General features: G+C 41.0%; 2 protein-coding genes across 2 annotated transcripts; one reads left to right on the plus strand and one right to left on the minus strand.

Moving 5' to 3' along the window:
- The first annotated feature begins 136 nt into the window (after positions 1-136).
- Positions 137-5,558, plus strand: LOC147234246 (aldo-keto reductase family 1 member B1-like). Its single transcript, XM_086147094.1, has 10 exons — positions 137-315; positions 1,132-1,299; positions 1,388-1,504; positions 1,690-1,767; positions 2,031-2,153; positions 3,056-3,162; positions 3,986-4,067; positions 4,297-4,380; positions 4,493-4,575; positions 4,657-5,558. Exons 1-10 carry the CDS (start codon positions 250-252, stop codon positions 4,697-4,699), a joined length of 951 nt encoding a protein of 316 aa, XP_086003220.1. The 5' UTR covers positions 137-249; the 3' UTR covers positions 4,700-5,558.
- A 2-nt stretch (positions 5,559-5,560) lies between these two features.
- Positions 5,561-10,924, minus strand: LOC147234247 (aldo-keto reductase family 1 member B1-like). The gene is made up of 10 exons (XM_086147095.1): positions 10,796-10,924; positions 9,657-9,824; positions 8,503-8,619; positions 8,297-8,374; positions 8,042-8,164; positions 7,832-7,938; positions 7,647-7,728; positions 6,687-6,770; positions 6,480-6,562; positions 5,561-6,356 (listed from the first exon to the last, which is right to left on the minus strand). Exons 1-10 carry the CDS (start codon positions 10,859-10,861, stop codon positions 6,314-6,316), a joined length of 951 nt encoding a protein of 316 aa, XP_086003221.1. The 5' UTR covers positions 10,862-10,924; the 3' UTR covers positions 5,561-6,313.
- Positions 10,925-14,258: the final 3,334 nt, after the last annotated feature.

The raw sequence follows: 14,258 nt of genomic DNA on the forward strand, positions 1-14,258 counted from the left end.
GATAAAAACGATAATTTAAATAGTCACAACTTAAATAAAAAAAAAACATTTTACGTGTGTTTGGACCAAAAGGGCGGACTATTTCCAGAAAATTCCTTAATTAGGTCAAAGTGAGAGACGAGTCGCGGGGTTTCTAACATCCGGTGTCCGTGAAGGCATCACCAATCGATCGTCTTCGCTTCGAGCGCTTCGTCCGCACTTTCCGCGGTTATAGCTGCCGAAAAACCGACCTTTCCTCGGAAACAAGCGATGGCGACGTCCCTGACACTGAACACCGGTGCTAAAATACCCGCCGTTGGACTCGGAACTTGGAAGGTGCGTTGAAAAACAGCCCTTTTGAGTCATAGCTCGTTTTGGCGTTAAGCTAACCCGACAAGTCTTTAGGTTTCAATCGCGGCCGTGAACACAACCCTCCTTGACTGTTTTATAATTTCAATACAGCTATATAAGTTTTTTTTTCCCCCTCCTACGTAATGGTACTGAAATACTAGAACTACACCGGCAAGTGGTTTCAAGTTCCAAATAAGTATTAATTGAGGTTTTGAACGCCTTTCCACCCCCCATTAGTCACAGCTAACTTCCATGAGCGGAGCTAATGTGGGGTTTTCTTGAAAGTCAGATTTAGCGAAGTCGGGGAGCCTCAAAGCTAATGGTCGCCCTCTGCAGGGACTTCTGCACAAACGCTTTATCGATCGATAGAAATGTTTGTCGAAAAGAGAAAAATGACTGCACATGTCATGTGTAAGTCTGAAAATTTTTAATTTGCATGGTTTTCCCCTACTAGTTTTATACAATTGGAAGAAATCATTATACCTATCAGCCTGTCTTTAATATCTTAGGTAGACACATGAGACTGGGTTGAGAGCTGCATGGATTGTTCGATTTTGCAGAATGGCTCTGCAAAGTTAATCACTAATTAGATGTACTTTTTTGATAAAAGGGCAGCAGCAGCACAACATACAGTTAAAAAGGGCACAAGCTGTACTTGTTTTAAAATAAATGTGAGTTACCGCTACACATATTAAAGGAGTGTCATATTGCCAAACCAGTAAGTCAATTACCCAGGGTGCTGCAGTAAATGTAATAATGCCTAAACAGTACAAACACTTTAAAAAGTAATCTGTTTATTAGTCCCCAACAGGAAAGGTTACTGAAGCGGTTAAAGCAGCCATATCTGCAGGGTACAGGCACATTGATGGGGCTTTTATCTACAAGAACGAGACAGAAGTGGGAGATGGCGTTCACGCTATGATCAGCGACGGAGGGGTCAAGAGAGAGGATCTTTTCATTGTCAGCAAGGTGAGCTATTTATTCATGGTGTGCATTTGCATCTCTCTTAAAGCAAACTGGATTCTGATATAAACTTGCAATTTGTTTAATTTCATAGTTGTGGTGCACTTTCCACAAGAAGTCCATGGTCAGGCAAGCCTGTGAGAAGACTCTCAGTGATCTTAGAATGGACTATCTCGATCTGTATCTGGTGCACTGGCCAATGGGTTTTCAGGTGGGAACTACTTGTTCTGACGTGTCTGAGCTGTTGTGTGTTTTGCTATGTTTGTGTGAGAGATGATTGCACAGAGCCTGAAACTATTTCTTTTTGTGCTGTTCATATGCATATTTAGTGACTTGCGTTCTAGATACAGTGTCCGTAATGACATTATTGAAGTGCTGTGAAATTTCCTCACACAGGCCGGTGATGAACCTTTTCCTTTAGACAGTGCTGGTGATACAATCAATGATGATTCACACTTCCTGGAGACATGGGAGGTAAGTTGGAAAGACAAATGTGTAATTATCAAATATTTCTTCGAGTAACTGAAAAAATAAAACTTTTTTTAATCCATGTGCATAGCGGCTGATGCATGCAGTTCATGTAAGCAAATGATCATCTCAGGGCCTTTCAATTAATATGTCTCACTTGAAGTACAAGCATAATTGAAAATGTTTTGGCTGCTGCTGATGGTGGACACAGTGGGTTAAGTACAATTTGTTATCTCTATAAAGTGTGTTAATATGGTTGTTTTCCTCAGGGGATGGAGGAACTGGTCGATGCTGGTTTGGTCAAAGCTATCGGCGTCTCAAATTTCAACAAGGGCCAGATTGAAGCTATCCTCAACAAACCAGGTCTCAAATACAGGCCTGCCAACAACCAGGTAGTATCGCGCATCAAGTTACTTGCTCATGACTTTTGCTGCTTGATTTCCATTTTGGAATAAAAATAGCCAAGCAGTGTCAGCTGCACAGGAAAAGAGAAACTTGAAATTTGTTCTTCTTTATGGGAAGTGACCTTATCAGAGACAATGTCATTATACCCCCCTCCCTCCCCCACTGAAGTCTAACAAATAAATGTCTTGTTAATTCATGACCAGCCACAGCAGTTTTCCTCCAGGCCAGAACAATTAGCCAGAGTGACCTTATATTTTGCTTTTGCCCAGAACCATCATGCACTGTCACTGTCTTGTTTTTGTCCAATCTTGTCATATATTAGATTACAGCAGCAATTTCCTTCTGCTCTTAGCCACCATACACCCACCAAAATAACAAAACAGAGTCATAAAAATATGGAAGCGATGAATGTTCCCCTGAAAATGATGACCAAAATATCCAGTCATTATTACATCATCTTACCTAAAGCTGTCATACAAATATAAGCTTGCTCTGCATTTATGCTTTATTTTTATTGGTGCGTTCCACTGAATAGGAATTTATAGGTCTTGGATTGAAACTTTTGCTCACTAAAAATATCCTCAATGACACAGAATTTTGAAATTAATGGAATCAAGGATCATCAGTCAAAATCAAAGCAACATTTTGTGGGTGTATGCGCTTTTCCAATATCACATTTATAGGCATTATTTACTGATTGGATGGATAATTTGACTGATTTTTGTATTGCTAAATTATGAAACCCAAGTTCTATTTAGACTATCGAGAGGAAGGCAAAACTGCCATTGTTAAGAGCGGTTTATACAGCACCTCAACATTGCATGAATAAAATGTCTGTCAATGAATAAGATAACATGGTATGTAATCGGTGGCTGTTTTTTTCTTCTAGGTGGAGTGCCACCCATATTTGATCCAAGAAAAGCTGATCAACTACTGCCAATCCCAAGGAATCCTGGTGACCGCTTACAGCCCGCTTGGGTCCCCAGACAGACCCTGGTCAGTGAGAATGATGGATATTAAGCTGATAGAATTATTTCTGTAGACCTGATGTTTCACAAAAGGGGTAAACCTGGAATATGGGTCACTTTTGTCTTTATTGCTGACTCAGAACTTCTCAGCCTCATGTCTGAAAAAGCCCTTCTGGTGGGTTCATCTTGTGATTCTTGTTCCTCTTTGTGTATGTTCTGTCACTCAAAGAGAAATATGAACACATGGCCTTCTTCTCGTTTCTCCGTTTGTATATCTTTGATTTCTCTCCACAGTCCTTTCCACCCGTGATGTTAATGAAAGGAAGTAGATGGAGAAACGAGCACGGGATTTTACTAAACTGAATGAGATTCATATTTTGGTGAAGATACGGCGAAGCACAGTTAGGTTTGGCACCATTAAAAGGGCTGCTGTCCAAGTTGTGACGACACACCCTCATAACCATCATCTACCACTCTTTCCTGCTCAGACGACAATCGTTTGCCAACCTACAAGGCTAATAGGCTGTGCCTTCAGTGTGCCTTCAAAAGACAGGATCGCTTCACCTATTTTAACTCTCAGGCTGTAACCTTACAATGTACTTGGATGAGGTTAAAACTACTTCTTTTCCAGGAAGACAATTCTTCCGAGTCAGTATTGAGTCCGTTCTTTCAAGCTTCAGTTCATTCCAGACTTAACTATGGCCAGGCAACAGTTTTCTCCCAAACTCTGGCCAAGAGGACATCCGTGTATCTTCACACATGGTTCTTCTGTACTCTGGATGAATCCATAGCTTAGCGTGTGCTATTTTGTTTTTAAAATTAATTCGCTCTACTTTGAATGCACATTACAGGGCTAAACCAGAAGACCCCTCACTTCTGGAGGATCCCAACATTAAGGCTATTGCTGAGAAGCATAAGAAAACAGCTGCCCAGGTACAGAGCGCAATTGTCAATGATCAATGAAAATTAAACCTTGGAATTTCTGTTCAGACTCCTCCTCCTCCCTCTAGTCAGGTTTTTTTATTGAGGTTATAATTCTTGACTATAATAGAACAAAGTAACAAAATTGTGACAGGAAGATGTGGTGGATTAAAATGATCTCCACGTGGTGGTAACAATTGTTTACTGCTTCTGTCTTGCTGAAATGTGAATTACCTGCCAGGTCCTGATCCGCTTCCAAGTCCAGAGGAATGTGATTGTAATTCCCAAATCGATCACACCTCAACGCATTCAGGAGAATTTCCAGGTAATTGGCCTATGAATTGCTCAAATATTTTGCCCAGATTAGCCCCCAATCCTCTTTTCCTTGCAGTCCGTCACAGCCTTTGCATGAAAACTGCTGTTTGAAATCTTTGCAGGTGTTCGACTTTAAACTGACCGAGGAGGAAATGAAGACTATATCAGGATTTAACAGGAACTGGAGATTCTGTCCCATGCAATGGTGAGCTTGTGTAATTTGATGGTTATATGTGAGATCATAAACTGGCAGTCTCATTAAATATCCTTTTTGTCTCCCCTTTAGGAGTACAAAGCACAAGGACTATCCTTTTAACGCAGAATTCTGAAATGAAACAATGCTAATTATCCACGGGCTGACACTTGGAGCTGGGGGTTTACTTCGCGAACCTCTGGACTGCTTGCGTTCCTCTCCTTGAGAGCCGTTTGCACTATGTGTAGCAGTTGAATCAAAAATGTGTTTGTTCCCAGGAGAGAGAGAAAACACACTGATTTTGCTTCCTTTGTCATTTCCTCAAAAGATTTATCCACACTCCAAGACACAGCCAAGCCACGAAGGTCAGACTCAGCTGAATCGAATGAATATGCTTCCATTTGTAGTAGTGTATTTGCACTTATTGATATTTTTCTTTTGTAGATGCAAGCACGTCCCTTAAATAGACCGTATTTCCCTCCTCTGAGTGTCCATAAAAATGAAACCCAAGGTTATATTAAGCTTTTGATGAACATACTTCAGATGTATTCCTGTCCAGAGAGTGACTTTTCTGAGTTTGAACAGGAACAGCCCTGTTTGAGAATTGGGGGGGGGGGGCTTTTTAATATGTGTTTCTTACATTTTTTTAATTAACTTTGAGGGAAAGTGCCCCCTGTAAATCCCCCTCCGGTCCAGGAACATCCCAAATGTTACATTTCGTCTTTCAGTCAGGTAGAAATTTGAGAAGCAAAATGACTTTGCTTAAAATACTTCCCCCTGGTATTTGTGAGTCATGTGTTGCACTTGATACCATGTGTATTTAGTGATTACAAAATTGTTTCTTTCACTTCTGTGTGAGCTGTTACGCAAATCCATGACAATCTGTTATATAGGAGGGGGGGGAAAGGAAACCCTGCAAAGTGTTGTAGTGACTTTCAGTGGACGCTAGAGGTCAGTAAACGCAGCATAAAAATAAAATGGAATAAACATCACAATCTTAAGAGGCTTTTTTTGTTTGTTTTTATTTGTATTGCAATATTTTCATCTCATTTATGGAAAAAAAATGAAATCTGTTTTTACTCTTGCATTGCACTGTTGTTCGAAGCAACGTTATTCCTCCATCAGTACTACTTATCCGATACTCTGGGTTGCAGGGAGTGCTGGAGCCGATCCCAGCTGACACTGGGCAAGATGTGGGTTCTCCCTGGACCGCTCAGCAGTCGTATGGGCCGCATGCAGAGACCTACAACCGTTCACTCTTACTAAAATGCCAGAGATATACAACCATTCAGGCTCTCATTCACACACCGGGGAAATTTAGGGTTTCCATCTGACCTGATTTTTTGGACTGGGGTAGGAAACCCGCACAGACACGGGGAGAACATGGAGACTCCACACAGGACCTTCTTGCTGTGATTCAGTAACTGTTGATCATTCAGGACATCATCATTTTGTTCTGTTTGATCCAGTACTATTATATAATAGATGGTCCTAATTATAACCGGTCAAGTCACCTATCATTAGTTTTGAAAGTCCATTTAATTCCAACAGAATAGACCTTAACATTGCATAACATTATTGCATAATCTGAACTCAAGCATTTTGTTTATGCGGTCATTTCTACAGAAACGAAAGTACTATACGAGCTTACAGATAACAAAAAAAAAACAGGTCTGTTGGATACCATATGTGAATAGCTTAGATTTTCTGATAGAATTTAATCCGGGGCTATTGGAATGGTATCGGCCAGTTAGTATTCTGTGTTGTACGGGAAGTCTTTGTGTTTTGAGGCCCTGTAGGGGGAAGAAGAGAAGCATCAGTTGACTCGGGTAATTGACTCATCCCCTCCATCTGGACCTTTCTAAATCTACCCCCAGACTCTTCATTTTTCCTGTCTTCTAAATGTGTCCTCTCACCATAGCATGGGGAAACATCTCCGCTTCTGGTCCAAGCTGAGAATGACCTGCATGTCGTCTTTACTCAGTGCAAAGTCGAACACCTGCGAGAGAGATGGAGAGGCCCGTCTGTATTAAAAATGAAGAAACCCTTGTTTCAATCTTTGCATCACATCACATGAGAGCAAACAGACTTCCTGACAGGTGAAAGAGTAAGGACTTCTCTACCTGTATGTTTTCCCTGATTCGATGAGGCGTCACCGACTTGGCAACTACGCTCACATTCCTCTCGATATGGAACCTGATTAGGATCTGTCGGAAAGATAAGCAGCATTTTCTAAGCATGTTTCTTTGCAATTCTGGTTCATGTTGTATTCAATGGTACTATTCAGCCGATTTCAGTAGAACTAAACACTATACTTGCTGTGGTGTTTAAAGAACTCATACTTCTTTTGTACTATGGAAATTACCCAAAGTATTTGCTAAAGACTGTTAAAAATTCTTGTTTTTGTTGATATTAAGTCCAGTAAGACACAGTGGAAATGTTCATTTTAAATATTTTAACTGAAAAGGAACCTCAAGTCAATCCTAAGGAATTTTCCAATCATTTTAAATGGTGGCTTTATTTCGCAAAGTATCCCTGCTCGCAAAATGTATTCTCTGCTGGTTCTACAATTTTGATTAAAAACTCAGAGGGCCTGAAATGGGGAAATTTATCACCATAATTTTGCAAACATCTTTATTTCTACATTCTTAACATTAGTGGTTTGACCAAGACCCACTCTGAAAACCCCTCTTGACATTGTTCAGTTTTAACTTCACTGCCTTTTTGTCCCCTGCTGATACCATAGTGATTTACTTGTATACAATAGTACCATTATGCTGTATAATTTACAACATCCTAGCTGAAATGAGACATTGTTCATCATGGCTTTTGCATTGCATTGACAGTTTTATAAGTGGAGTACTTTACGACATAAAGTATTTTTTTTAATGCCCTCTAGAACTTTAAATACTGAAGAATGAAGTTTAAAACAGGGACGGAATATGAGCACAGCAGCTGACACACAAAGCCTGGAGTAGATACGTTTAAATTTAAAGGCTAGTAAAAATAAAAATTGCAAGTCTGTTGGTACATTAAATAAAAACTGTAATTGACCATGGTCATGTGATATTTTTGTCTTATACCTGTGCTGCAGTCTTGTTGTACTTTGCTGCCATGGCCGTGATCTTGGGCTCCTCCAGCAGAGACGGTTCTTCAGATGAAGCCCTTTTGTGCAATGTAAGTAAACGTATAAGGCACAATCACACAGAGAGGGTGGGGGACCAGGGTTCACAGCTGCACGGTAGCAGGAGAGTCTCGTGTTTCTCACCAAGGTCTTTCTGGAGAGCCCAGTGGGCCGTAAGCAGTCACTGCAATTCTCTTTGAGTGACAGTAGTTTATTAGCTTCTCCTGGGTCAGGAAAGGGTGACACTCAATCTGCACAGACGCAGCAGACACGTCGCATTTATTGATCTCTTCATAGCCTTTATTTTCCTTTTTATTTTGCCGTATCTGTGTGTGAAATGTGCTCGTTTGGTACCTGGTTGATGGCTGGTTTGTACTTGAGCCCTGGCTTGTTGAGTATGGTTTCTATTTGGTCGTGGTTGAAGTTAGAAACGCCAATGGCCTTGACTAGCCCATCATCCACCAGCTCCTCCATGGCCTAGGAGACACACTGCTGTCAATCATTGACCTTTTTTCCTAAAAGTGCATTTGCTGCTGTTTTAGACCACTCGCCAGCTTTGTGTAAGTAAGTCTGGAATTCACGGATAAAATATGTAGTCGCTCAAATTACCTCCCAGGTGTCTAAGAAATTGCTACCATCGGGGATAACCTGGCCGTCCTCGTTCACAGGGAAAAGATTTTCTCCCGGCTAGAATTGGGGGAAATAAATTGTATTTAAAATAAATTGAGGATGGAAATAGGAGTCTGGATTGACAGTTCACTGCTGTTAAAGCAACTCGCCGAGGTCACGTCAAAGAAACACAGTAAAATGCCAACCTTGGTTCCAATGGGGAAGTGCATCAGATAGAGGTCCAGGTAGTCCAGCTTCAGGTCACTGAGACTCTTCTCACAGGCCTTTCTGACCAGGGATGGAAGGTGGAAGGTGCACCACAGCTAGAAAAGGAAAGGGTGAGGTAGCAGAAGGGCCACAAATGGTCTGAAATAACAAGTTTCTCACCTGTTTCGAGTTTCAAAGAGGCCATAGAATTGTCACGGACATCTGGCCAGAAGGTTCGAGGTTAAAAGTTCAGAATGTTTGAATTGAGGGCCATTTGTTATTGTCACCTCCTCGGTCAGGAGAATTGACCCCCGTCTTTGTCAACAAAGGTATTTTTAAAGTAAAAGAACAGCTGTCCAGAGTTGGAGATACACAGATCGGGAGAGACATTTACATCAACTGAATGCTCTCCAGGCAGACTGGTGCCCGTTCGATGCCATACATTTTAACTGCAAAAGCTCTGATTGTCTGAAAACAACACCAATATTCATGCCGATCATGTTACCGTCGAAGTGACGACACCCCGCCATTAGATTGCGGTGTATCCTCATTAATGCCATTTACAACAAGTGGAACTGAGAAATACAAATGATTCCTAAATGTCCAGGAGGAGAAAAGTTGATGCAAATAGAAGGCTTTTTCAAGAAAGATGGAAATTCATACGTAACATTTTGGATTTGAATGAGTAATAAATCCAGAGTTATTTAACAGTAAGGAGTAGTTACATTTATTTTGCATTACATTTGGTTACATTTAGTTACATTTATACTGTAACCGTTACATGTGGCTCATTTTGGGCAACCATTATGCTGATGTGGCCCTTTGTGAAAATGAGTTTGACACCCCTGTTCTACATCATCGCCTTTTGGTAAACAACAGGGATTGTCGTAATGAATGTCATTCTTTGTGAGTTCATACTAATTCATATTTTCATTTGTCCAATGTGAGTAATATGGCTAATAGTGCAAACAAGCATGTGGTGAGATATGGGCAACACTCAGATGTGGAAGGATGGCTCCATAAATCAAAGCTGTGCCAGATCGATGACTTTTCAATCTTAAAACTGGATGAAGCAAATGTTCAGCTCCCCACAGGATTTTCAGGATAACAACTGCGTAATTGCACATTTCATCCTTAGCTTCTTTTGGTGTACCTTACTGACGATGAATAACTCCTCTCTCTTAACAACGCCGCTGGTAACCATTTCTTGGACCGCCGTCCCAACCTCCTCCTCGTTCTGGTACACGTAGGCGCAGTCCACGTGCCTGTAGCCGGCGCTCACCGCCGCGGTCACTGCCTTGCTCACTTTCCCTGGTCCCGACTGAGAACGAGACAAAAGTCAATCCAAAGTGCAAACACAGAAGGTCATCGCCGGTCATACCTATCGGTCTGATTCTGCTGCTCTAGATTTTCCTCAACCATTCACCCAAGTCACATATTTGTATCATCGGACCCGTGACTTCTAGAGTGATTTTCAGGAAATGTTGATAAAGTTTGTTATTTAACTCTGGTTATGTCACGTCAGTCTAGATACTAGCTCATTGATAAAGCTGTGATTTACCAGGTCGGGGCTCACAGAGCCTCCCTGTGGCCATTGATTGTAATACAGGCAGACACGATGATGTTAATCCATATAAAAAATAAACAATTCATTTGTTTTGTTTTGTTTTGTAGCCAAAAAAAATCTTGTTACCCAAATAGTTATCATTATAAGTGCGTTTGAATAGAAGTGACCTGAAAACATGTTAAAAGCCTGGAAGTAAATGATAAGAATCAGAATCAGATCAGAAAAAAACTTTATTTGTCCCCAAGGGCAATTGGGGGGCACATGGGGGAGCAGCAACAAATTGAAAAAAATGAAATTATATATATGAAATAAAATTTTATATATAATTCACAATTCTGTACAGTATTTTATTTATACGTGTGTATGTGTGTGTGTGTGTGTGTGTGTGTATGTGTATAGATAGACATGTAATATGTATGTATGTATAAGTAAAATACTGTACAAAATTGTGAATAACTATCAATTATGTGATAAGGTGATGGACATATAATTTGGGAAGCATTTATGTCCCAGAATTGACAAGAATCATCCAGTGGCTGTTTTCTATTTACACCCCCTTTTCAGATGCAGTAAAATAGTCAAATAACACTAATGCTGACTGTCATTGCAAGACAGAAAAGGAGTATTTCTTTGTGTTTTTCTTTTAAACTAAAGAATTAAAGGTCAAACAGTGTAAGATATTAAAGACTAGCCAAAGGTGTGTAGAATGGGATGTCCAGCCTTACCTGCCACGTTCCCAGACCAACGACGGGCATTTTCGCCCCGGTGTTCAGTGTGATCTCTGTCGACATACTGGAGCCGCTGCGTTCACTGCGTGTTTGTTTGGTGGAAGACGACTGTTTGTACTGGACTCGGCTGGGAGGAAGACTTTATACAAGTGAGCGAACGGGGGATGGGGTTAACTCACAGGGAGAACGTGTGTCTGGTTGTCATTAGTCAAATCCATGCATGCTCTTGTCAGATAGCCAGAAGAATGTCAGCCTAAGGCGGGGATCTGCAAACTTTTTGCCTCAGGGGTCACTTTGACTTTTAAAATTTGACAGGCTGGCCGAGTCACCGCAAGATATGATACACATTAAAAAATGTTAAAAAAAACGCATCTGTAAATGGTACATATCAGACTCATCTTACATTTGCTTTGAAAATAAAACCAGCTTGGTTGTGAAGGCGCTGCCATTTGCTTGCATTTCATGGACAAACTAGTTTTTCCCTTGTAGCTTCATGTCGATGAATAACTCCTCTTCATGTCGAGCCCATTCATGTGTGTCAGTGTGTTCACAGTAAAGGCTTAATCAGTGATTTGCAACCTTTTTTGAGCCGCGGCACAGTTTTTACTTTTACAAAATCCCTGGGCACACCACCAACCAAAATGAAACAATATGACATTCTAACACAGTGCACATCATGTATATTGTTAATAATATAGTTTTTAATGTATTTATACTCAGTGTGAAACCTGGGGCTGTTTCGATGAACATAAAATGGATATCCTAGCAGTAACGGTAGAAAGATACACACGAAGCTCTTGCTCAAGCTTTACAAGCTGGCAGTATTAATGTTTCTGCCACGGTGTGGGACTTTTTTGATTTAGCTACGAGTTCAGCAACATGGTAGCTAGCTTCTAGGGCTCTCTCATTTACCTTTGTGGTTTTTCTCCAAAACATTGCCCCTTTCTCATTGTTTGTACGTAAGTGTAGAAAATAGCCCATCAGCTTGTTTTGAACGGAAGGGTGTTTCGTTCAGAGATGACGTTTAAGGTAGCTTGGCACCGTGGCGCTATTGGATAGCTTCTCACCACACACCAAGCGCAGCGAAGTTGGGGCCGTTGCATCCCCAGTGAAAGTGAATCCAAATGAAAGATAGCTTTTGCTGTATTGCCTCGAGCTCACCGTCTTTTCTTTTTTCTTTTGTCCATCTCCATCACTGTCACTCGTTTGTCTTGCTGTGATCCCAAACTGCCTCTGTCGCACAGCGTTACAGACGTGACACTCAACGACCTCTCATGGCACACTGGTTAAAAAACACTGGGCTGAATCCCAAAGCCAATCTGTGTCATTCAGCTCAGGAAAATTCTCAAGTGTTCTCAAGTAGCTCCAAAAATGAAATAATCTCCTGTTTGAGCTCCTACATTCATTGATCCAATCATTCAATCATTCACATCAAGTATGAATTCTGTGCCAATCTTTGGCGGGCCGGATTAATAAGACCAGCGGGCCGGATGCGGCCCGCGGGCTGCAGTTTGCCCACCCCTGGCCTAAGGATTGCAATTGTCTTCCCAGGCAAGATTTTTGCACCTTATGGCATGAAATCTATGCAAAAGGTTTCTATTTAGATGAAACATTACACTAAACAGCAATCTTGGTTCTAAAAGTGATTCAATCTCGATTTATGTATTGCATCCTGAATCAACAGGGATGTGCGTGTTTGTCATATTAATGTATGTTAGGTTTACCATGATAGTAACTTTCCTATTTAGTTCCAGCAGTTTTCACAAACCTGATTTTCAACACCTGCAGAATATTCAGCATGACTTACAAGAACATGAAAAACATCAAAATAATCTATAAAAAAAAATAACAAGCTTTTTTTGAGACACTTGAGACTAAAGTAAAGGCATTTTAAGCTTTACACGATTCAGTTTTAGTTTGCTTTTATTTTTTCTTAGTAGGCTTATCAGCATGGCTAACATTGTGACTGCAGTCTGTATCTGGGCTGCAGGCGAAGACCTCAAATGGCTCCTTTCACTCTGAATTGTTTCGGTGACCTTATGTCAGATGAACCATCACACAAAAAACAATTAAAAGAGATCACCGTTAAAATCGTGTAATCGGCGGAATAGGGGTTAAAATGCAATCTCATAATCACATGAACATATGAACGTCACAAGATAAACCATCAGGCACAAAGTATCCTCATATCGAACTCGTCCTCCAAAGTCACTAGGTCATTTTTTGTCCAGAGAGCAATACTTGCCTCTGACATGTAGAGTAGCACTAGTGAAGCTCTCGACAGCATTTGCGTCACGTCTTGATTGGAAGATTTCAGAAGAAATGTGATTGTTTCGTATACAATTAAATCTGGACTGAGGTTTTTGAGACTTGGCTGATGCTGTATTTTGGCATGATAATGTGTTTTCCATGTAGAACTCGTGAAGGTCTCAGCTGAACAGCCCGGAAGGCAATGCGTTCCTCCACTTGGTCACAAGCTTTTCTTTAGATGTGGCTTTGTGTGAGAACTGGAACAAAGCTGGTAAAGCTGACCAGGTTAAAGGTATGTCTGGATCCCGTTGTTCCATTCAACCCTTTCCCACTACTTGTGGAAGAGAGGTAAACTTGAGAATCCTTAGTCTCATTATAACAGTCTACCTGGGACAGCCTCAGTTCGATTCTTAATTTGTATTTCAAATAATTCTTGTCGGGTGGCACGGCGATGCAGAGTGAACAGTTGCATGTCTGTATATGTGGCCCGGGGATTTGCTGGTGAACCCTGCCTCTCGAACAATCACCAGGAAGTAGACCTAGTTGTTGTTGAATCAGCGCAGTCCCCATTTCCAATCTGTTTTACTGTAATGTAAATATCTCAAGACAAAGGATTAACCAGAAATGGTACAACGCTTGGGTTTACTTTCCCTTGTGCAAAATGAAGAATTTGAATTAAATGTAGGAATTGAGACAGTGTGTAATATTCAGTGACTGACTTGTGAAAATATAGCTTTTCAGAAAATAGATAGCGCCTTGAATATTTTTGCAAACACCTACTTCATGGTCAGGTTTTTTTCCCTTTTGTCTGAACCAACTCATGCTGTTATTACAGGCTGGCTGCAGCAGGTGCCGCCATTGTCAGCGTTATAACACCATCCTTTAAAGAACTCGGTGAGTGCTGATTCTTGACATACTGTTCTGTTTTCAAAACAAACTATTCTCTCCACTCTTAGGCCTTCCTGTCTGAAAAGCGCTCTCACCTCTGAAACCAACTTCTAATTCTGTCCATGTCATCATTCAGTCATCATTCAGCTTGCTTGAGGTTTCTTTCAGTGCATCATGGTGACACATCACCAGGTATGTGATGCACACACACACACACCCACACAACCACAGCCAATCATGTGATATTGCAGAAGACGCTATTAATAAAACCAGGTCCCCTTCTCCCATTCCTGATGAAAATGGGGTCATTACAGACACCCTG

The sequence above is a fragment of the Fistularia commersonii genome, chromosome 5 (genome assembly GCF_037954325.1).
Source record: "Fistularia commersonii isolate RoL2024-O1a breed Wild chromosome 5, RoL_Fcom_v1.0, whole genome shotgun sequence".
NCBI lineage: Eukaryota > Metazoa > Chordata > Actinopteri > Syngnathiformes > Fistulariidae > Fistularia > Fistularia commersonii.